Source organism: Microtus oregoni, unplaced genomic scaffold (assembly GCF_018167655.1).
Source record: "Microtus oregoni isolate MIOR12 unplaced genomic scaffold, Mior012 000019F_ref0000042, whole genome shotgun sequence".
Classification (NCBI taxonomy): domain Eukaryota; kingdom Metazoa; phylum Chordata; class Mammalia; order Rodentia; family Cricetidae; genus Microtus; species Microtus oregoni.
Genome location: NW_024543078.1, coordinates 36383856 through 36407647, shown reverse-complemented (window position 1 = coordinate 36407647; position 23792 = coordinate 36383856). Strand labels below are relative to the sequence as shown.

The 23792-nt window shown below is 54.6% G+C and overlaps 1 protein-coding gene across 1 annotated transcript; it reads left to right on the top strand.

The window, feature by feature from the left end:
- Positions 1 to 8742: 8742 nt before the first annotated feature.
- Positions 8743 to 22952, top strand: LOC121459648 (leukemia inhibitory factor). Its single transcript, XM_041669567.1, has 4 exons — positions 8743 to 8857; positions 17994 to 18114; positions 19708 to 19886; positions 20496 to 22952. Exons 2-4 carry the CDS (start codon positions 18096 to 18098, stop codon positions 20904 to 20906), a joined length of 609 nt encoding a protein of 202 aa, XP_041525501.1. The 5' UTR covers positions 8743 to 8857; positions 17994 to 18095; the 3' UTR covers positions 20907 to 22952.
- The last annotated feature ends 840 nt before the right edge of the window (positions 22953 to 23792 follow it).

The following is a 23792-nucleotide window of genomic DNA, read 5'->3' as shown; positions in this document are numbered from 1 at the left end:
GAACTCACAGAGATCCGCCCGCCTCTGCCTCCCGAGTGCTGGGATTAAAGGCATGTGCCACCACCGCCTGGCCAAGAAACCCTGTCTAAAAAAAACCAAAACAAGCAACAACAACAAACACCAGATATGCTGGAAACAGAAAGGGATCTACCAAACAGTATGCTTAAAAAAACAGTGCAGAATAAACAAATGGACATTGACCAAACCAAGGGAGGTCTGAGAGAACTGGGAAAGAGCCTGCTGCAGTCTGTAAATGCCGGGTGTTGCCTCTCAGAGGCTGTCAGAGATGCTCCTGCGTTGGGTGGCCCCTCCTACCACGACTGGACTGCAGGGGTAGTCAGATTGTGGCACCCCACTCCAAGCCTCCAATCCAAGTGGGGTGGCTGGGTCAGGCCACGTGGGGTCGGCTTTCCATTGGTTCAGGGGTTAGACTGTGTCTACCCAGGTTACTCCTCCGGTAAAAAGTAGACTATTTTCAGAGCCTCATGTTTGGCTCCATAACAGTCAATGCAGAAACACAGCTCTTACCTCAAACAGGTTGAGAGACGGCTTATTCTGGAGCCGAGTATGTGTGACCATGGCCATGGAACACAGATTTAGGGCACTCCAAATTCCGTGTTCCAATGTGGAGGTTGTTCCAGGAAGTTTTCTAACAAGCAGGATAAGGAATATCACAAATTCGGAGCTGGAGAGCTGGCTCAACAGTTAAGAGCAGGCATTTTCATCCAGGGGACCCAAGTTCAATTCTCGGCACGCACAGCAGGTGTAATTCCAGTTCCAGAGGGAAATCTCAGTCCTCTGGCCTCTGACCTACACATGCACATAATTTTAAATAATAACAATAAATCTTTTGGAAGTCATAAGTAAGGCACTTTTCAAATACATTAGGAGAAACACCAGAGAGGTAGTTTCAACTTGAAGGTGTAACGTCTCTCTGGGATGGTGTGTCTGTGTGCGTGTGGTACAGGTGATGAGTGTGTATAATGGGTGTATTTGATGGATTTGCACACTGATGGAGGATGCATGATGGGATTGTGTGCTGACGGCTATATACGATGGGTGCATGTGTGTTGTTCAGTTGGCTTGCTAATATGGCTGTGTGTTTTTCTGGCCTCATTTTGAAGCCCGAATATTGAAACAGACACTTAGAAATGCTGGTATGTTTCATGATAACATATGTGGGACTAGGGTGTGTTTCTAGGCTGGGTGCTCATGTGCACACGCTAAGTGTACCACCCTCATGTGTGCAGGAACAGAGGGCACAGGTCTGCCTGCTGTTTGGACCACAGTAAGTGCCGTCAGCGTTCCTGGAATGAATCACAGTCACACCCCTGCCAGCCAACACCCTGCTATCTCTGTGGCAGGTCAGGAAGACGCAGCACACAGGACAGGCTGGGAGGCAGCACAACAGAGATGAGCAGGCCTGGCTGCTTCGTTCTCCTTCCAGGCCCCTTCTGGTCTGGAGGACACTAGGAAGATTAAGGCTCCGAGCCCCGCCTTCCTCATCTGTGTGCGGCACAGGGCAGAGCTAATGACTTGATGGTGTTAACTCTCTTCCTGATGAGCCTTGCATTAGAGTTTATATCGGAAGCCCAGGGGATCGGGTCCCCGCAGCCCACAGGTCCTCCCTTGGGAGAGGGACATGCCTGTAGGCAAGGCAGGGGAACTACCAACAGATGTCAAGAGATTGGCTTTTTCTCTTTTCCTTTTGAGGTTATAATTTAATTACAACATTTCTCCCTTCCCTTTCCTCCCTCTGAACCCTCCCACATCCCCCACCCTCCTTCATATTCATGGTTTATTTTTTGTAACTGTTATTGCACGGATATATGTATTTGTGTATATAAGTATATTTCTAACTGTAACCTATTCAGTCTGTATGTATATTTCTAACTGTAACCTATTCAGTCTGTATAATGTTATTTGCATGTGTATTTTCAGGGCTGACTATTTGGCCCTGGACAATTAATTGGTGTGCTTTTGCCAAGGGAAGGCCACCTCTCCCCCTTCAGCATCTGTTGCCTATAGTTCTATGCAAGGCCTCATGGACTTTTTGCGCCATCCCCTTTGGCTCGTTCATTGGTGTCATCCTTGTTCAGCTCACGTTTGGACAGTCATATGGGCAAGACTTTGAACTTGGCTTTTAACATGCCTTAGGCATGTAGAAAATTTGTGTGTTCTTTTTCCTATAAAATGGGGCCGTGGGGACGTAGCTCAGTGGTGGGGCACTTGCCCAGTATGAGCAAGGTCCCAGGCTCAACCCTAGCATCACTAGAAAGAAAAAAGAAACAGATGAACACCATCCAATCAGTCCCCATTTCCCCCACTTCCTGAAACAGGGGCCAAGACGGGACTAGTGGGGAGTCAGCAATGGATGTCAGGCTGCAGTGAGGATGTTTGAGAGTCCTACACAGGCTCTCCAGCAAGTAGCTGTGGGCGGCATGGTTAGCATTCAGGCCCACTGGGTCCCGAGGCAGGGGCATCTTTCTGAGACTTTCTCCTGCCTCTGCAACTTGGTTGACAATTGCAAGAGTCCCTAGAGACACCGAGCTCCGGGGCAAGGGGCAGACAGACAGCAGACAAGCGAAGAAACCAATGAGGGCATCTGAGATTGCACGGACCAGGCCAACGCGGTAGATGATGTAACACGAGAGTGGGAATCGGGCGATGTGGGTGGTCAGGCTAGAGTCTGGAGAGGTGACGTCTTCGCTGTGGTCTGAATGACGTAGGTGTGATGGGGACAGCGAGGGCAAAGGCCCCCGGTGTTTAAGGGTCAGAGGTGAGTGAGTCAAGGGATGTGCTTATTCCAAGAGCTCCAGAAGGAAGAGCCCTGTGCACAGGCTCCCAGAGCGCTTGAGCTAGGGCAAGAGCCAGAACTCCAGGCCCAGGACTTCCACGCAGCAGTTGTGGAGGGCGGCTGCCTATTTGCCCAGTACGGAGCTGAAGAGATTCACTAACCACACTGGCTGTCCTGGGGCCTCCCTCGAACATACTGCTATCTTTGCCTATGATAGCCCCACTATCTTGAACGCTGTTCCTTGTTTTTTGGGGAGTCTTTTTGTTATTTATTTATTTTTTGCTAAGTTAACCCTCCCCGTTTTCAGCCGTCCTCTCAAGGGCACAGGGCTGAAGCAATGGCTCCCAGGTTGAGAGTGCACACACTGTTCTCACGGAAAGCCAAAGTTTGGCTCCCAACAACCATAACTGCAGCTATGGAGGGATCCAATGCCTCTGGCCCCCACAGGCACCTGCACTCAAGAACCACATACATAATTAAAGATAAACTAAATCTCAAAAACAAAGACCAAGTGGTCTGTGCGTTTTTCTCAAAAACCGTTCCTGTGGGAACATTCTCTATGATGCTCCCATCCCTGACTACCTTCCCAGTAGGCCTATGGCCTCAGAGGACAGAACCATCCTCTATGCCTTCATTTTGTCTCAGTCTAGCACACAAGGAGCTAAATGGGAAGGAGGTGGGATAGGGCCCGCCCTTAGGGGGCTAGGCGCCGCCCTCAGGGAATAGGCCCCGCCCTCAGCCCAGAGAGGACGAGGATGGCTGCTCCTGAGCCCACCGGAGGAGAGTTCACTCTACCCATCCCAACATCCCCACAGCTGGAGCACCAGGTCTGCCAAATCAGAGGATGGCTCTCTCTCTCACGGCTGCCCTGACCACAATGAAGAAGGGGGCTTTCCTTGGCTCCGGCTGCTGGGAAGCTGTGGGTGGGAGGTGATACCCACAGAAAGACAGGCACCCCCAGCTTCCTGAAGCAGAAGGGGAGCCGGGGCTGCGGCAGGCGCTGAGGTTGCCCACAGAGAGGGCAGAGGTTGGTCTGCAGAGGCCGGGCAGGGAGGCCTGTGGCTGCCCCGCCCTGGCTGAGTTCCGCACACAGGAGGCTGTGTGAGCTGCCTCTGGCCTGGAGCAGCTGTTATCCTAGGAAGTAGCTGAGGGAGTTTCCTGCTCTGTGGAAGAGTCTAAGGTATCACCAAAGTCGACCAGTGTCTGTCTCCCAAGGCTGGCTCCTGCTCCTCCTCCTCAGCTCCGTAAGACTGAAGGTGTTTAAATCAAGTTCACCGTCTTCTTGGCCAGCCCCATCCACTGTCTGAGTTCTGTTTGTTCCCCCACAATGTTGTGGAATCCCAGCCCACCCCCTAACTCTCCACTGTTTATCTAATGCTCCTGCTCCTCCCCCATCCTGTAGGGCTCATGCCTCATCTTGCTCCACGTTCAGCCTCTTTTCCCCATCTGCAGCCAGAGTCTAGTTCTTTCAACACATTTTAGATGTCTCAGTGTTATCATGTCTTCTTCCACTCACAAAATGTCCACAATACCTTCCTGCCTTCTAGACGGAAGCTTCCATTCCACACGACCCTCCCGGTAGCTGGGCTACCTCTCAGGCCCAGCCCATCTGTTTTGGTCGTTGTTCTATTCACTGGGGGCGTGCTTAACGTTTCCTCATGGCAGGAAGCAGACAGGCATGTCCTGAGAGCTTTACATCCTGATCCACAGACAGCTAGCAGAGACTGGGCCTGGTGCAGGTTTTTGAAACCTCAAAGTCCACCTCTAGTGACACACCTTTTCCAACAAGGCCACGCCTCCTCATCCTTCCCCAAATAGGTCCACTCCTTGGTGACTAAGCTTTCAAATATATGAGCCTATGGGACCATTCTCATTCAAAGCACAACATCCTGTGCAGCCTGGCCCCTCCTCTCAGGCCAAGCACAGCCCTGCAGCTGTCCTCTCTGTCTGCTCCCCCAATTCCAACCGCTTGCATGGGCTTGCTGCCTCTCAAGTACCCCCCCCCATCTCCTCTGTCTCCCCAAGAGAAGGACTGTGGGGCTTCCCCGTTGCTGGCAGCAGCTCCCAGAGTGTAGAATGTGCAGTCTGCACTGGCCCAGGCACGCGTGTAGGAACACTCAAGATGACCTGCTGAGACAGGACTCTAGGCAGCTGCTTCTGAGCCCCCGGGTGTGAGGACCCACAAGGTGGCTTGCATAAATAAACAAGTCTCTCCATAGTCCTATGGCCCACAGAGGAACCATCACACTCCAGGAAGACAGAAGGACCCAGCCCGTTTGAAGCTGAGGTTTGTTTTTTGTGTGTGGGGTGGGTGGCAGTCGCGACCCAGCCATTGATATCCCTCACACATTTAAAAGCTGAGCCCGCAGGAAGGCTCAGCTGTTGAGAGCAGTTGCTGCTCTGGAATCCTAGTACGCAGTGGCTGCTCAGGGCAGCCTGGAACTCCAGTTCTAGGGGACACTCTTACGGCCACGGCGGGAACCAAGCACCCTATATATGATATCCTAAAAATAAGTAAGAAAATAAAAATTTTAAAGTTCTCTGGGATAAGAGGCCCGATGGTCGGAGAACGGGTCCTAGTGGATGCAGTTTGTGTTCCAATGATCCCACAGTCTGAACACTCATCCTGGACACAGCAGAGTCCGTGTGAGCACCCGGGGCTTCTGCGCTCTTTGTTCCAGCTGTCTTTCTTTCTTTGGTTGCTGGGAATAGAAACATGGGCCTTAGTCAGCAGTGGTGGTGCCCGTCTTTGATTCTGGCACTCAGGAGACAGAGGCAGGCAGATCTCTGTGAGTTTGAGGCCAGCCTGGTCTACAGATCAGAGAAACTCTGACTCAAAAAACAAACAAATGAAAGAAAGAAATTAAGAAAGAAGGAGAGAGAGAGAGAGAGAGAGAGAGAGAGAGAGAGAGGGGGAGAGGAAGAAGGAAGATGGGCTGAGCATCTGAGCATGTACTCAAGGGCCCTCCCTCAGGGCCGTTACATTTGTTTTATTTGTTGTATGTGGGGGTCTCAGTATTCTCAGCTGGCGTTGAATTTACCATCCTCCTAGATGATGGACATGCTGTCACATTGGCTTTCTCAGATTTAAAAAGAAAAAGGTGTGTGTTGAAAAGTTAAATCCCCCAGTAGTAACACCACCACTGATGTAATAAGTCAAATCAGGCTGAATTAGTAAATCCAGGTTTAATTTAAGCAGAGCAAAGCAACTCGTGGGTGACCCTTGGGAAGGCAGGGGAGGAATCACATGGCAAATATGGCTACCAAGTCTTTCTTATACAGACTGTGGACGCGGTCTTGAGCAGTCCCAGGAGGGGGCTGACTTTTGGTGGACTTTCTCAGGGTTTGGAATGGGAGGAGTGGGACCAGAGCGTGGTGTGTGGCCCCTAGCTGGAGACCCCAACATCCCAACCTTTCTGGGTATGTATGGATGGTGGTAGGGCTTCCACCTAAACGTGTGTGTGTGTGTGTGTGTGTGTGTGTGTGTGTGTGTGTGCGCGCGCACACGCGTGGTGTGTGGCCCCTAGCTGGAGACCCCAACATCCCAACCTTTCTGAGTATGTATGGATGGTGGTAGGGCTTCCACCTAAACGTGTGTGTGTGTGTGTGTGTGTGTGTGTGCGCGCGCGCGCGTGCACGTGCACGCGTGGTGTGGTTTCTGCATAGGTCATGTGTGGACAGCAGAGGTTGGTGTGAGGATGTTTCCTTCCTTAACACTTTTTTTTTTTTGGAATTATTTGTGGAGATTGGTTGTGGCACAGCTATTAATCCCAGCACTTAGGAGGCAGGGACAGGAGGATCTCTGTGAGTTTGAGGCCAACCTGGTCTACAAAGAGCAAGTTCCAGAACAACAGGATTGCATAATGGAACCCTGTATCTGTCTGTCTGTCATCTATATTATTTAAAACATTTTTTATATGTGTGTATGTGCACGTGAGTACAAGCGCCTGCAGGGCCAGAGGAGTCGGATCCCTATGGATACCTCTGGAGTTGGATTACAGGCAGCTGTGAGCCACCTGACTTAGGTTCTGGGAAATGAACTTGGGTTCTCTACAAGAGTTCCTACTCTTTAACCACTGAGCCATCTCTCCAGTTCCTCCATTTTACTATCATTCTTTGCAGATTTGTTTTATATTACAGGTTCTGTGTTTTCCCCGTGTGTATGTTTGTGCACCTGCTGCCCTTGACTGCTGGAAGATGATGTATTCCCTGGAACTGGAGTTATGTGAGCCACCACGTGGGTGCTGGGGACTGACCCTAGACCATCTACAGGAGCAACAAATGTTCTTAACCACTGAGCCATCACTCCAGCCCCAATCTACCTTTTTCCCTTCCTCCCTCCCTTTCTACCTCCGTCCCTTCCTTCCTCCCTCCCTCCCTCCCTCTCTTTGAAATACAGTCTATTATTGAACCTGACACCTACCGTTTTTTCCTAGGCTGCTTGGCCGTTTGGCATCAGAGATGTCTGTCTCCCAGAGCTGGGTCATAGGCACCTGCTGTAGAGCATTTTACCCAGTCATCTGCTGATCATTGTCCAGATTCCAGTTTAAAATATTCTGTGTGTTTTACCAGCTGGTGAGTATGTGTCTGGTGCTGACACCATTAAAAGGGGGTGCAGATTCCCTGAGCACCCTCCAGCCCCGCCACCACATCCCAGCTTTAATGTAATTCTTTCCAGTGAGAGGTGGAGACCTCAGAGGTAAAAAATGAAAATGACCCCTGCTCTTGTCTTACTTGACCTTCACAGGTAGGTCAAGCCTCAGTTTCCCCTCTGCATCGTGTGCTATTGAAGCCAACTTTCCCACTTACAGGATTTCCTGGGCAACATGTAGGGCAAACCTTGCTGGGGGTGGGGGGCAGATTTGTAAACTGTAGACAGTCCCTCCCTCCTTTATCCCCTCCCTTTATTCCCTTCCTCTCTCCCTCTCCTTCCCTCCCTCTCTTCCTTCCCTCCATCTTTTACTCCCTCCCTTTCTCCTCCCCTCCCTCCCTTTATTCCCTTGTTCCCTCCCTCTCTCCCCTTTCTTCCCTCCCTCTCCTCTTCCTTCCCTCCCTCTTTTACTCCCTCCCCTTCTCCGTCCCTCCCTCCTTTCCTTCTTCACTTCCTTCTTCCCTCTTCCCTCACTCTTTCTCCTTCCTTCTCTCCTTCCCTCTCTCCCTCTTTCCTCCTCCCTCCTTCACTTCCTCTCTTCTTGAGACTCTTTTTTTTCTTTTCTGTACAGCTCTTCTTTTAGTCCCTGTCCCCAACTATCTTCTGCAGCCCATGCCAGGCCTGTCCAGGCAGTCCACAGAATCCCTTGTGGCACCAAGAAAAAGGTCACAGTCCACAGTGGATCAAGAGGCCCTTAGCACAGGCAACGAGGTCCTTGCTTCCTGGAGTGTCCCCGAGGGCTGGGCTTGCCCAAGGAGGGACGAAGGTCCCACAGCAGGTGGGGCCCTGAAGCCTGGGACAGAGAGCAGATCAGAAGGGCCAGGGAGCTCCCAGGTTCTGAGGTGGGTGCTGGGGCAGGGGCAGCTATGGGCCTGTGGCTCTTCTTAGGACAGAGGCAGGGGATGGCTGTTTTGCACACAGCCTATGGCAGGTCTGAGTCAAAACACCTAAGGCCGACCCCAGCTGGTCATGAGGAAAGCTGCCCAGTCATTGCCTTATGCTGGCTTGGGTCACCCAGACAGGCGAGGCGCGGCCCAGTCAGCTGTGACTCAGGCCACAGTGGCCTTGCCACGCAGCCCAGGGGCATCGAGTACAGGGACGCCCCCTCCCCACACCCGGCCCCGCTGCTTCTCCTCCTAGCAACCCAGTAACACCTTCCCCACCCGTGCCAGCCTCTCTGTGCTGTGGGCTTTCTACCTCTGGGGTCCTCAGATTGGGGGTGGGGTGGAAGTAGGGGGAGCCTCAGGCCATCAGCTCTGGACGGAAGTCAGGTGGGGGGCAGGGTGAGGAGCCAACGCCTGAGAAGCCTCTGCAGGAGAGGGAAGGAGCAGAGGGGCTCAACCACGATGGTGTTGCCCTGAAGACCAGACGAGCTGTGCACACCGTGACGGGCTGCGACAGAGACCACGGTAGGCTTCCCTTGAGCGGGCAGGATTGTGGGGCGCTGCTGCTCCCCACACTTATCCCCAGGAGGGTAGATGGCCCATCAATTGCTCCCCTGTGCGTCAGGGGCAGTTGCTGGCCCACACAGCTCTCCAGGACTCCGGCTCCCAGTCTGTAATGGATGCATTGTAAGGCAGGTTCATAGGGTTCTCTTGGAGGATGTCCAGGCAGAGCTGGAGATGGGCTGAGACAGTGCCCTGTGGGTTAAAGTTCATGGGATAGAGGGCAGGGGGAAGAGCACATGTATTCCAGTCTCGCCTTGTATGATGGTGGCAGGATAAGTTGATTCCGAAGGTAGTCTTGATTTCTGGGTTTCCAAGGGACATTCAGGTTCCATTCTTTCTTTAAGAACAGTGGGGTTCTGAGCCTGCAGAGACCTCCTTTACCCTGTCCCTCCCGAGTGGGCTGCAGTGGGTGGCAGGGTGTTCTGGGGAACTTAATTAGCCAAGGTCACCACTCCTCTGCCTTTGACCTTGGGCCGGATCAGAGCTTGGCAGGTCTGTGAACCTGGACATCCTGGCCCCAGAACAGTGACGGGTGTGGGAAGAACAGAAACCGGGGCGGTGTAGAGACCCGAACTGAGGACTGGTTGCCCACAGTTAAGAGAGGCACTCATCTATAACTTGCGGTCAGTGCTTCTCCAAACCTGGTAGAGCTGCCATACAGGAGATGGTCCCCAGGATCCTGTCCATGCCGCACCATGTGGGACAAAACAGGGTAGTGGGGAGCCTATGACCACAGATGGCACAGTCAGGTGTCTCTGGGGTGAATTTTGTTTGTTTCTCTTGCTGTGTGGATTAGGGCAGCTCATTTTCCTCTTCTGGGTCAACCCGGCTCCCCTGTAAGACGAAGAGCCTGATCCCCACCTGGAAGACCTGTCAGGCCAAGGTGGGAACAGGTGGAAGGACCCAAAGGGGCGCTGCCCCCTCCTCCAAAGCCAAGGCTACACCCCCTTGGTCATGGCATGTGGTTTCAGCACCCCCTTGTGGCCACTCTTCTGGGCTTCACCCTGCAAATGTCAGGCAGGGTGAAGCCTCTCTGGGAGCCTTCAGAGGACCCTGTGTTGGCTGATGGCCTCTGCCCACCCTCGCCCTGAGCCCCAGGCACCCACTCACTTCCTCAAATCCACCAATCCAGCTCCACCTACCTGCTTGCAGCAGCTGAGTTGGCATGACCGCTGTACCTGCCACTCCTGGGCAGCGGGAGGCGCTGTTGTCCAGGACTTGCAGCTACTAAAAGTTTTCATGGCAAGGAGCCCTGAGCTCAGTTTTCCAGGATACTGAAGGGGAGGAGGGGGAGGGGGAAACCATCCACATCTCCAAGGTCAATGACTGGTTCTAGTCAGGGAAATGGAGTCTCAAGAAGCAACTCCTCTGTGGAGTCCTCAGAGGCAAACCAGCTTTGAAGCCCTGGGGTCCCATCACCTTGGAAGCCCAGGACAGGTACCAGGCCATATACTACTAAGGATGGCCCCTGATTTGCTATGTGGCTTTTGGAAAGTGTCATCCCCTCTCTGGGCCTCATCTTTGAAGTTGTACCAAATAAAGATGTCAATAAGAAAACCAGATCTGTGGCTTTGCCAACACATGATTGGCAATACTGTTACCAAGTTTACACACGTTGAAGCAGGTTTGCGTGATGCCTCGGGTGGCCCAACTTGCACGTGACAGAGTTAGGACTGGATCTGAGGTCTGACAGATTCCAGGGCCCCTGGCCCCTCTCCTCCAGCCCACAAGGTCACACCCAGCTTGGAAAGATAGGCAAGGATTCTGTGTAGTGGAGGTGGGGTGCTAAGACCAGCGCTAGAGACGACCTCTTCCCTTTAAGAGGGTCCTCAGCTAACAATCTGGAGGTCAAAGTCGGCACTGGGGAAATGTCACAGCGGAGGGGTTCACAGAGGGCCAGGCACAGGTCCCACCTGGAAAGGGAGGGAACGGAAGCAGGGTCCAGGGGTGCGGTGGGGTGAGGCTAGCTGGGCAGGAGATCAGAGCGGATTGTGTCATGGGGCCATGTGGCTGATAAGCGCTGGCCACCTGGCAGAAAGAAGGAGGTGCTCCCCTGGGGTGCCTGGCTCAGAACCCCTCACAGATCTTGCTGCCACAGCCACCCTTCGACTTCCTGGGCCCATTTTGGAGAGGATGGGGTGGGGTGGGGTGGGGATGCAGCCTTTGCACACTTTGTGGCCCTGAACATTTCATTCAACTCCCTGAGCCTCAGTTTCCAACTATGGCAAAGGAGAAGTGCCCCAGATGAGGGTGGGGCTGGAGATCTTAGGGTGTCTTCTAGGCACTCTGCCATGATTTTCTGGAGTGGAAGGGGGGGGGGGCCCTGGAGCTGATGAACATGTCAGCCTTGTGCCCTGAGAGGGTCCTTGAGATCTGCCGAGTCCCAGGGGTTTAGGGCTGGTGTGAGACTGCAGTCAAATCCGCGCTCCCTGATAGGGCAGCCGGTCCTGGTTGTGTCCTGCTGTCCTGGTGGCTCCACCTGCCCTGTCCCACAGAGTTCAGTTATTCCTTTCTTTCCCAGAAAGCAGACAGTTCACCCAGACAAGTCTTCCTCTTAACCTTCCTGGGAATGGGATCCTTCATTCTTCTCATTATTTCGTTGCTAAGATCTTAAAAAAAAAAATTTTTTTTTTCAAGTCTCCCGGGCACTGAGAGTTGAGACAGGGCTCAGGCCACCTACCCAGCATCACCTCTTGGTCCAGTTAGGTGGCCCTAGTGAACTCGCCTGGAATAGTGGACAGAGATGAGGCCAGGCCCTACGTCTGCGGCCAGCTCCCAGCTTCCTGTGTGTCTGTCCGCTGTTGTTTCCTGTTCTGTTTATTGCCTCCAAGTTCAGGAAACCAATGAGTGGCACCCCCCACACACCCGTGATTATTTAATAGCAGCCGTGCTACGGTCTCTCTTTTGGAAAACCCAGTGGGAAAAGGAAGCTGTCAAGTCGGCTCTGACATCAGCATTGTCCCTGTGCCAAAAGTCAGGGTGGCCAGGGTGGGAGGGGTAGGGCGGGGTGAGGAAACCAGCTGCCGGTGGCCCCCGTGACACAAGGCTGCTCCATGGTTCTCAGGGGCAGGGGCTAGACAGGGAAAGGCAGGGATTGACAGAGACACAGGGGCACATGCATACATGAACATGGGGTCATGCCTGTCTACCAGCCAGACTCACTATCCTTTACAGACACACGCGCGCGCGCACACACACACACACACACACACACACCAAAGGACTTGCAAATTCCAGCTCTGTCTTAGCCCCCCAAACACAGGCAAACAGCATAATCGAATGCACACGCTTGCATGATAGGGCCAGACACAATAAACACAGAGTCATGCTGACCCCATTCTGGCTGCACACACCCACAGTTCACTGAGACTCCACCAAGCGTCTGCCTCACAGGGAGCCTGCAGGGCGCCCTCTTCTGGATTTGGCTGGGCCTCTGGGCCTAGCCCCAGTCACTTCCTCCTCCCATAGTGCCTAGGAAGGGCTCCTGATGCCCCTGAGGAAGGGCTTGGTAGTTGTGGCGGTCTCCAGCCTCACCCAGGTAAGGCCAGAGCAGGGCAAGGATCCCTGAGGGTCTGAGGCTGAGGAAGGAAGTGGTTTTGGAGAAGCCGGGCTCCACAAGGGACTTCGTCACTGCTCAACCTGATGCCAGGTCTCCACCCCCACACCGTGTCCCTGGTCTGCCCATACCTGGGCCCAAGATGCACCTCTGTCCTGTTCCTGAGCTGGCTTCAGTGGCAGCCATGGTAAAAGTCAGACACTATGTGCTGCCAACTGCTGGGTGACTTTGGGCAAGTCACGCAGATTTTCTGGGCCAGGCTTGCCTTACTGATTCCCATAGTAAGAAACATGTGGGCACATAGAGACAACCGGAAAGAATACTTCAGGGAGCATGCTTGCCCTCGCTCTGGAAATGTCCAGGAATTTCATTATTCTATTTCTCTTTGAAAGCGTACTGGCTCCTGGTAACTTGAGCCTGTAACCCATGGAGCGGTAGAGGCCAGTATCTCTGCCTGGGACAGTCCTGGATATTCAGGGAAAAGAGAGCCATAGCCTAAGTGTTTACACAACATGGCCACAAAATACTGGGCCAGGGCGATCATAGCCTAGTTCACAGATAGAGGCTGGAAGGTAGTGTCAGGGTGGGACCAGCCACCCACCATGCCACAACCTGGCCTCTGGCCCTGCTGATGCTCAGCTCTGTGGGCTGCCACTTCCTTTGCAATTTCTATCAGAAGTGAAGGAGGGAAAAAAATGCAGCCACTCTGATTCACCTCCAGGAGCTCCGATTCTTGACGCAGAACCAGTCAGGAAATGTCGGGGTGATGCTGGGGCTGCTGGCCGTTGGCCAGGCTGCTTCTGGCTCTCCTTTGGCCCTGAGCGGATGTTACTGGTGTCGGCCAGAGATGTGATGGAGTGAGGGTGAGAAGAGTCAGGTTCCATGGTAGCACTAGACTTCGCCAGGACCGTGAGACAGGAGGGCTTGCTGGTACTCTCCAAGGATGCCGGCTCCCAGGGGTCATGCCCACCCCCAAGGACTGAGAGCCCCTCCCCCCCCCCCAGCCACCTCAGCTCTAACCATGAGGACTATGCTGGGTCCAGACTCCTAACTCCCCCAGAACCGGAGTTGACAGAGCATCTATTCTGAACCATCCTTGTTTTACAAATGGGAAACTGAGGCTTAGAAACACCATGGCCCAGGGCCACACAGCTGGAGTGTGGTTTGTGTTGGATTCAGACCTCACTGTTTTCCTGGATAAATAGCCCACACCACCCTCCACCTGGCAACACAGCCCACTTGTTTTAAAGGTAGTTAACTTATCAATTGGAGTGAGGGCTGCAGGTCTAATGGCACCTTCATTTCTCAAGGTGGAAAATGGAGGTGCCTCTGCCTCTTTGGACGTGGCATTCCCTGTCAAGTCCATGCCAGGCACATTCCTGAGTCTCCTATTTCCTTTAACCACCTGTCGTGAGCTCTGGCCTTATGAAGCACCCTCCAGCCCTCAGCTTCCTCCTCAAACTAGCTCCCCTTCCAGGTGAGGACACCAAAGCCCAGCTAAGGCTTTGTTTTTTGAAAACCTGAGCTCCTCCAGGGCAGGGAAAGGGTGCAGAGAGAACGGGGCTGGCCTGACTGTGGGGGCAGCTAGGCATCTGGGTCACCAGTCTTGGGGAATTCCCAGTGCCCAGAGAGCTGCTTACTTACCTGCTGAGTAACCACTGCCCACACAGGATGCCTGGCTGACAGGCCACCTCCCCAAAACTCTGTAAGCAGTCACAGCCATGTAGCCCTGTAGCCCTTTCTCCTGAGTCTGAGTGCCCCAGGGCCCAGGAAAGAGACAGCACAGCAGGCAGGCAGGCAGGCAAGGGGGCTAGCCCCCACCCCCGCGTCCTTCCCCCAGGGGCTCTGCAGGGGGGCAGCTGGTGATTCAAATTCCTCTGAGCTGAGCTTCTCAGACGGGGTCTGGGGGGTGAATCAGCTCCCGCACACGGGTGCTGTAAAGTCCAGCCAGCAACTGTCTTCGGCTCAAGCCTCTACTGGGGTAGCTGGTGTGTGTGTGTGTGTGTGTGTGTGTGTGTGTGTGTGTGTGTGTGATATGTATGTGGAGGTAAGACAGGTGTGTGTAGGTCTGTGTAACAGGTTGTGTATGTGGAGGGGTGTGTAACAGGCTGTGTGGGGGGTGTTGTATGGCACAGGAAGGCACACTACCATACCAGTTCCCTCTATCCTGTCTGCTCATCCTGAGGTATCGCTGAAGGGGAGCTGTGGGTGAGGAATATCCCCTTTCCTGTCTGTTGTTGCCCTTGTCTCCGGAGCATGGCAGTTTCTTCATCTTTAAGTAGGACGAAGACCTCTGTTTCTCAGAGGAGTCTTTAGGGTCTATGTTGACACGCGGGAGGTTTGCCGGGTGTCAGGAATCCTGCTGAACCCCAGACCCTCGCAACGAACCCATTATGTGCGTGTGTGTGTGCCATCATTCTCACTTAGAGATGAAACTGAGGGTGAGCAGTGACCACGTCCCCAAAGCCACACACCCTGTACGGCCCTGAGCCGAATCTCCAGGCTGCTTCTGAAAGAGGTCAAAGTCCACGCCTGCTTCAGCCCACTGGAGCTCCTGCCTTTGCCCAGACTGCTTTCAAGGTGTAGAAGTCACATTAACATAAGAACAAAAATAAATAGCGTCTGCTCGGCTGTTCTGCTGCAGGACCCCCTCAGAGCCCTCAGAACAGGGCAGTGTGTTCAAGAATGAGCCCGAGAGGACCAAGACCAGATGAACAGGTCAGGGCTGCAGGGGGCTGGGGGCGGGGCTTCCTGTTTAAGTCCTTATTCCCTCACAGAGGGATCTCTGTGGCCTTGTGAGACGGAGGCTTGGGCTCTGATGGTCTTTGTGTACCCTTATGCATGTGCCTTTACTTGCCCTTAGCGTCCACAAGCGCAAAACAAACAGGCCACTGTGATGTTCTAGGAGAGAGCTGGGATTGCCGAGTGACAGGCAGTGGGAGAAGCAAGGCCGACCGGCTGTGTGTTCCAAAGTGAACGGGAGCGCGGAGGGGTTAGGCCCCCCAGCCAGTCTACAGGTTCACTTCCTGGAGAGACACAGCCACCTGGAGACAGCACCTAGGGCCCAGCACGGCAGCCCCCTATCCTTGCTGAGGGAGTCCCTGTGTGGAAACTGCCTGTCCCCCTCATCCTGAAGCCTGTCAAACCCCCAGCAGGCCCAGTGTGCAGAAGCTGGGCAGGCTGCAGATGAAATCACAGCTGGAAGGGGCTGGGCTGGGGCTGCCACTCCAGGGTGGGGCCCAGGGTCATAACCCTGGGAACCAGCAGCCAAGAAGGGAGGATGCCTTCCTCGAGGCAGCAGAGGGGAAGCACACAGCAGCACAGAGAGAGAGGGAGGGACGAAAGCAAACTCCTGCTGAAGCCAGCCACGTTGCAGGCAGCTTGAAGACAGAGGCCCAGTTCTGCGCGGAGACCTTTCCTGGCATCTCCCCAGAGGCCCATCGCAGGTGGTACTCAGACATGGACTGGAGCAGGAGGCAGGGCCTGGGGCACCGAGGGGACCAGAGCGCTGGGGGAGAGCGGACTGAGTCAGGTACTGTGAGAGGGGAAATTGAGGCACAAAAGAGTCAGCTAGGAGCCTGAAATAAAAAGGCCCTAATGTCAGTGTCTTCTAGAATCTATTCCCATTTCCTGCTTCCTGGAGGGTGGAGCTGAGATTAAATGGCTATCGAGGGGGGGGGGGCTGTAGTATCAATGTGTGGTTTAGGGATCCAGAGGTCAGTGCAAGGCCTGGAGCCCGCCGGAAGGATGTAGAGGAGAGTAAGGAATAGGAACGGAACAGACCGGACTGTGGCCGCCAGGAGCACTGGAGCACTTGAGGGCTTAGCCATGGGAGAGACGAGATGGACAGAAAGGACCACGATGGGTTCCTGGGCTGATAGATTTGGGACCCATGTGAAGGAGGCTAAGCTGAGTCAGAGACCAGATGTCTGGAAGACAATGGTGGAGCTGGAGCTGATCTGGAGTTCAAGTTCTGGTGCTGGTGGTGCGGGCTGGGATGTCTCCACTAACTTATATGTTCAGGAATGGTAAGCCTCAGGTAGGGCCGCCAGGAAAAGACAAGGTGTGTTGGAGTACAGGGAGAAAGAAAGGGTGCTTGGCCTCTGGATCCGGCCCCCCTCCATCACTGGGAAGTACCAAAGGGGAGGGGCGGTTTTATCGCCCCAAGGCTCTGCCAAAAGACCACAAGGAACAAGAATCAGGATGGGGGAGGGTGTATGTGTGGCGGGGCCGGGCGGGGTGGGGTGGGGACAGCAGCTGGCACAAGGGTTCATCCTGGTAGACGTGGGAACATCTGAGCAGATCCTGGATGAGCCTAGAGGCAAGAGCTGGGGGCATGGAGGTGACCAAAGGTGTTTCAGCGCCCGGGCAAAGCTTTGGAAAACCAGTTGTCCCGACATCAGACAGAAGGGTTGGGATATGGTTCTCAGGGCAATGACATCCCTAGGTCTGGAAGGACCCAGTGGCTCTGGGGACAGGATGGCCCTAGGTAGGTGTGCCTTGTCAGTTCTCTCTCACTGCCTTATGTTTAGTCAGGAGACTCTGATCTCATTTACTCCGTCCTCTTCCTCCCTGTCCCTGAGACAGCCAGTAATCCACCAGCAGGGACCCACGCCAGGTGTGCAGACCCTGCCTTAGACTGCAGAAGCACCTGTTGGGAGTCATCGTCACACTCTGAGACCAAAGCACCAAGGGGCTTCCAAGGAGTGATTGGGGGTCATCAGCCATTCCTCTGTGCCCTAAAGGAAGCTAGGGTCCCATTTTTCCCAGCCTCCCTGGATCTCCGCTTTAGGGGTCCCTCCAGAATAGAGGCTGAGGTACCTTCCTGAAGTGCCTCCCCAGACGGTTCCCAAAGAGACACAATTTCACATCTTCCCAGAGCTCTCAAGTGCCAATCAGTAGAGGGGGCATGCTGACGGATGGATGTAAGGGGGCCAGAACCTTTGGCACAATGGTACCATACCCCGGTAGTCTCTCTTTGCCCACTGGCAATGGGCAGGCTAGAGACAGGCCACCCCTAAAGTAGCTTCCAGCGTTCATGTTCTGCTTCACTTTATGACTGTCTAAAGTCCAAAAGGGCCACAGCCCCCCTTCCTGGAAAACTGTGTCTCAGTGGAACACCAGCCCCAATTCTCCTGCTGTCCGGCAAAGCCCCCCTCCCCAGGGTTATAAAGGCAGCCTCCAGTCTGTTGCCACCCTCCAAATCCAGGTGAACCTGGGGCGTCTGAAGGGCACAAGGCTGGGGACCCCATCTGAGTTCCCCTGAGATCTCCTTCCCACCAGACCCATTTACAAACAACGCCCAGAGCAAGCCACTCAGGAAAACCACAGGGCGTTTTTTTGTTAAGACTTCATTATAATTTTATCAATCAAATTCTTAGAAGAAGGAAAAAGTCTGCCCTCCCCACCCTCCCCCTCACTCGTCCCCCTCCCCCCTTCACTCTCACTTTCTTCCATTCATAATTTCCTATGATGCACCTCAAACAACTTCCTGGACTGGGGATCCCGGCTAAATATAGCTGTTTCTGTCTTACAACACAGGCTCCAGTATATAAATCAGGCAAATTCCCCATTTGAGCATGAACTTCTGAAAACGGCCTGCATCTAAGGTCTCCTCCAAGGCCCTCTGGAGTCCAGCCCATAATGAAGGTCTTGGCCGCAGGTAAATCCACGCGCCCGGCGCCGGTTGCGAGTCTCGACTGCGGGCGCACCGGCAGCCTGGGGCACTGGGCGAGCACTCGCGGGACGCTGGCCCGCCGCGCCACTCGGACACTTGGGGCGCCCGCGCAGTTCCGAGCCAGCCGGAGGCGCTGGGTGGCGGCCGGGAGCGAGCGCCGCACATGGTCCGGGCACCGAGCGCTCAGCCAGCCGGGGCCAGCAGGTTGGCAGTGAGGGACCAGGCCGGCGCAGCCTTGCTCCATCGCCTCCACTGCTGGCCCCACTGCTCTCCCGCGCTGCTTTTGCTTCTCCGCTGTCGCCCGGATTCACCCTCCCTCTTTCTTTTTCTTTCTTTCTTTCCGCTTTCTCTTTTCCAACTGCGTCCCGGGCTGCTCCCTGGGAGGGGCGCAGGCGGCTGAGCAGCTTGCAAACTCCGGCCAGGACCGGCGCAGGTGCCGCTTCCGTCTGCTAGTCCCTGGAAAGCTGTGATTGGCGCGAGGTGAGATGCGGGTATGGGTACCCCCGCAGGCATCCCGGGGCCTTAACACTGTCTGGGGATGCTGGGATCAGCAGGGGACACCAGGGGAGTGAACTTAAGGTTCTACGGTCTTTTTAGTCCCAGCATGGAGAGTTCAGGTGGGAGATCTCCAACCTCCAAGAGTTGATTTCAGCCTCTATCACCTTTTGGTGTCTTTAGCCTGGTGTTAGAAAGGCTGGACTGGGGTGAGGGGGCCGTGTAGCTGAAAGTGAAGGAGGGGCAGGCGTCCCGGGGGAGGGGTGATTCTGGACAGGCCCGGACAGCTCCCTGTTCTCCTGACACCTTTTGCTTTCCTCTTGCGTGTCCGCCTGCGACCTTTTCCCTGGTCTCTTTCCTGGTTACACGGTTTCCTCTCACTCCAAAGTCTGTGGAGTTGGGAGCTCGGGTGGTGGGGGAACTCTAGCAAGTTGGGGTGTAGATGATTTGGATGGAGAGTGGGGACCTGCAGAGCAAACAGGTGGAAGGCTCTGCGTAGAACCTCATTGAGGAAGGATAGAGATGGATTAGAGGCAATTGGCCAGGGGAACCAGAATCTAGCTGCAGGTTTGAGAAGAGAGGGCCAATAGCAACCATGACCCTCAGCCTCCGTGGTCCGCAAGGGGTCCAGTTTGGCGTTCTAGGCCAATGAACATCGAGTAAGCTAGGAATCCGGCCCACCCTGACACGGGGAAGGTGGGATTCTTTTCTCTTCTCCTCTGCTGGACCTAATGCCATCCAGTTAGGGGACCAGGCTTTGAGACTTGGCCCTCCTGAGGGACAGGGCTAGACAGTTGAGTGGCCTCCTGGACCCTGGAGCTAGAAAAAAAAAAGGCTCCTGTCTTGATATTTTGCTTCTCCACTCAAAACAATGGCACGGGTGGGGAAACTGAGGCCAGGGAGCAGGGAAAGAGAAAGCAGAGAGAACTGGGTCAAGAGACCTGGAGCCAGGGAGTCAGAAACTGCAGCTGAGCAGTGACGCTATGGAGGGGGAGGGGGGCTTTCTACGCAGCCCCCATGCAAGGAGCCACGAGCCTCCAACTGGTCTTCCAGCTCCTCCATCCAATCCTTGTCTCTTCCCAGGAGTTGTGCCCTTACTGCTGGTTCTGCACTGGAAACACGGGGCAGGGAGTCCCTTACCCATCACCCCTGTAAATGCTACCTGTACCACACGCCACCCATGCCACGGCAACCTCATGAACCAGATCAAGAACCAACTGGCACAGCTCAATGGCAGTGCCAATGCCCTCTTCATTTCCTACGTAAGTTACCTACCTAGGGTCCCAAGGAAGGTGGGGAGCTGCCTGGGCTGGAGGGGAGCCCTTAGGAGTTGGGAGACACAGTGACAAGGGACTTGGTTCAAGCAAGCCCATCCCATCTATGGCTTCCTCCTCACACCCTAGCCCAGGCTGGAGACAGGCAGTCACTCTCCCAAGGTCACCAGTGAGTGGAGGGAGGAGGGCAGAGCTGGGCTGAAAGGTGGGGGCTTGTTACCCGGCTCAGGGTGGGCAAAGAAGAGGGATGAAGCAGTGGGTGAACAGAGGGTGTCAGTGAAAACATTGGGGTGCCCAGGAAGAGACGGGAGGTGATCAAAAGTGCAAGTGTGTGTGGTGTTCTGGCTGAGGTGACGCCTGTGAAATGCCACATTTCCTCTCTATCCATTTATGTCATAGTGACCTTGGTGAGTGAGTTCACACTTTGATTACTGCTGACTCATGATTCTAGTTGCCTCCGAGGCAATAAGTTGAGTCGCTTCCCCCCCCCCCCCCCCCCCCCCGTGTCCCAGGTGAGAAAGGAAACCCAGGGTTGGTGGCAAGCTGGAACACTCATCCTGACCCCCATGTGATCCCCTCTGTTCCTTTGCTCTTTAGTACACAGCCCAAGGGGAACCGTTTCCCAACAACCTGGACAAGCTGTGTGGGCCCAACATGACAGATTTCCCGTCTTTCCATGCCAATGGGACTGAGAAGACCAAGTTGGTGGAGCTGTATCGGATGGTCGCGTATCTGAGTGTCTTCCTGAGCAACGTCACCCGGGATCAGAGGGTCCTGAACCCCAATGCCCAGAGCCTCCACAGCAAGCTCAATGCTACTATAGACATCATGCGTGGGCTCCTCAGCAATGTGCTTTGCCGGCTGTGCAACAAGTACCACGTGGGCCATGTGGATGTGACCTATGCCCCCGACACCGCCAGCAAAGATGCCTTCCAAAAGAAAAAGTTGGGCTGCCAGCTCCTGGGGACATACAAGCAAGTCATTAGCACGGTGGCCCAGGCCTTCTAGACAGGAGGCCTTACATATGGACTGAGAGATTTCAGGAGCAGGATCCAGATGTGGGGGGTGGGGACTCAAAGTGTGCTGGGGTTCAGGGCATTGTTAAATGCAAAGGGGGCTGCTGGCAGACCCCAGGGATTTCCAGCCACTCACTGCACTCTGGGCTGGGCTGTGATGGAGTCCATTGAAGCTGAAACTTCCATAGGCAGGGCCTCCAGATAGCCCAGCCCCAGCAGGAAGTGGCATGGAAGAGGCTAAGTGTGGTGAGATTTCTGTCCCACTAACTTCCCTCGGCCTGTTGTTCACTAGGTGTGTGAACAAGATGCACGTGTTGTCTATAGCGGACAGCAAAGGTCTGAGGAGTCTCCTGGTCCCCTGCAGAGTGGCCACCATCTGGACTTTTGCTGTCCCTTTGAGAGACTTTGGAAGGCTTGGTGGTAATGTGGGCAGGCCAGAGGATCCGAAAGGACTCCTTGTCTTTTTGAAGTTTTGTGGGTGGAAGGCAGAGAGGGTACCCTGTGATGGGATGTATCTTCTCTTGAGTTTGATTGGAGAGTTCAGGCTTAGGGACTGTCATGTCAGGTGGAAGATTCTGGAAGGTCACTGGCGGTCTGGCTCTTAGGGATGACGAGAGGCCATCTGCAGGTCTGGAAGTCCCTGAACGAGGCCGAGGCCATCAGAGCGCCATGGACTCATTTTCCCTGCACTTTCCCCCACAACCTGGCACCGTTGGGGTCTCCCAGCTGGACCTAGAGGTGGGGTGTGCACAGGTGGGAAGAAGCAGGTTACAAAGGCAGGGGAGGTGTTCAGCAGGTTCCCAGAGTCCTCCCAGGGACGCAGCTGTAACCCTAGGAGCCAAGGAGGGAGCAAGGCAGGCAAGGTGGGGTGCTAGAAATGCGGGTTTCATCTGTTTCTGTTGATGCCAGAGAACAGGTGATCCTAAACAGACAGAGAGGTAGCCTAGAGTAGAAGGTCACGCCTGAGGCCCTGGAGGTCACACAAAGGTACTTGAGGGGACCGGAGGCTGTCTTGGGTTCCTGGAGCTTGGAGAAGCAGAACTTGAGGTCAGGGTCTCAGGGAAGCTGGAGACCCCAGGGCGCTGTGTGTGACCCAGTGCTGCTTTCTATTTATTACTGTATCCTATTTATGTTAACTTATTGGTGCTTGAAATGGCAAAGTTAATTCCCCGAAACAGTTTGAGGCCCCTTACATGGGTCAGGCCTCACCTTGTGGGGTTTGGTCTGGGAGCTGATGATATTACAGGGAGAATAAGCCTCATGGGTGAAGCGTAGAGAAGGGTCGAGATCAGAGAGCTGCCTAGCTCCGCTGCCTCCCACTGTGACTCACTTTGAGGGTGTCAGGGACCTCCAGAAGGAGCTGGGCCAGTTTGTGGAGTGGTTGATTTTTTTTTTCCTCTTTCTGGTCTCCAGGGGGGCGGAGCAGTTTGTGGTTGTTGTTGTTTTGTTCCACGGTGCTCTCTGGCGCCCCCTGGATTCCTGCTATGCGGCGCACCATTCATCACGAAATGAATGGCTCTGGAACCTTGGGCAAAGCAGATTCCTTGTTCCTCAAAGAGCAGCTGAAGAACACTGAGACATCCTGACTGGGCACCCAGCATGCTTCCACCCAGCATGGAAGCTCCTCGGGTGGCCTGAACACCCACAGAATGCAGGAAGTTGGGGCAGCGCAGGCCCTGAACTGGGCCTGAACGGCTGCCCAGTGCTCCGGAGAAGGGGAGAGCAAAGCCTGGGACACAGACCAGGAAGCTGCGGTCCTTGCTTCATCGCTGCCTTCCCACTCCCGCCCATGTCTGGGCTCCCAGGCAGGGAATCCGATCTGATCTCTCCTTTGTGCTGGGGCCAGGCAAGCAGAGGAACGCCCTCGATCTGGGAGCAGGGTAGGGAGGAAGGCAGCCAAGCTAGGGCAGTGGCTGAGTACAGCACTAGCTGCCTCTCAACCTCAGAGCAGGGCGGCCCTTAGCGGTTCAGCTGCAGGATTCTGCTCCATGCATATTTGCACCTTCCTTTGTCATCCTTTAAGCACTTTACCTGGACAGCAGGAGGATAGCTCCTGAAGCTCTGGGTAGACAGGCCAACCACGGACTCGCGTGCGGCAGATGCGGCAGCGACACCGTGGGCCCCGCTCTTGCCGCTGCATCAGGCCCAGCTCAGGACTGGCTGCGCTTCTCCAGGCTGAGGGGCAGCATGTCTCTACAGCGGGGGCCTGCTGGGCTTTGCCATCACTTCGCATCCCCGTGGGCATGGACTCCCTGGGCTCAGCCCACCTGGCAGCTCTGAAGCTCAGGGACCAATGGACTCTGTGTGCACAGCCCCTGGCTCCATAATACAGCCACCACCTGCCTACATCTGACTCCAGCAGTTCAGAGCCATTTTGCACAACGTCCCAGAATCATGGAGCCTTTGGGCGAAAGAAACCCTTTAGGGGCAGGCAGCTGTGCACCTTGATCTCTTACACCTGCTAGCTGTTGACTCCCATCTGCCATGGTGGGTGGGTAGTGTGCTGGGCCGGAGGAGGAGGGATGGGGCATTTCGCAATTTGTCAAGAGAGAAGCATAGGGTCCCTTATTTATTATTGAAGACTTCAAACCCCGAAGCACTGATAGTTCACTGGTCTCTCCTCCCTGTCCTTGGTCTTTGCTCAAGTGACCCAGCTCTGCTTTGCTGGCTCTCTGGAGCAGACATGGCACGTGGGCCGGAACCCCAGAGTCTTGCACGGGAGTGACTTAAGACGTGCAATGGTATGGCTGTCTGCATTCGAATGACCCCCAGCCCCAGCCCAAGCTCTCCTCTGCACTGCTGGTTCAGCCCATGGGGCCTCAGCTGTTTCCCCTTTCCTTTTCATTGGAAGGGATTTGGCCTTGGGTGACAAATTCCT

Bases quoted from the DNA above. Each gene is read 5' to 3' on its own strand.
- LOC121459648 (XM_041669567.1), top strand. The intron at 19,887-20,495 runs GTAAGTTACCTA...TTTGCTCTTTAG, and splicing joins ATGCCCTCTTCATTTCCTAC to TACACAGCCCAAGGGGAACC.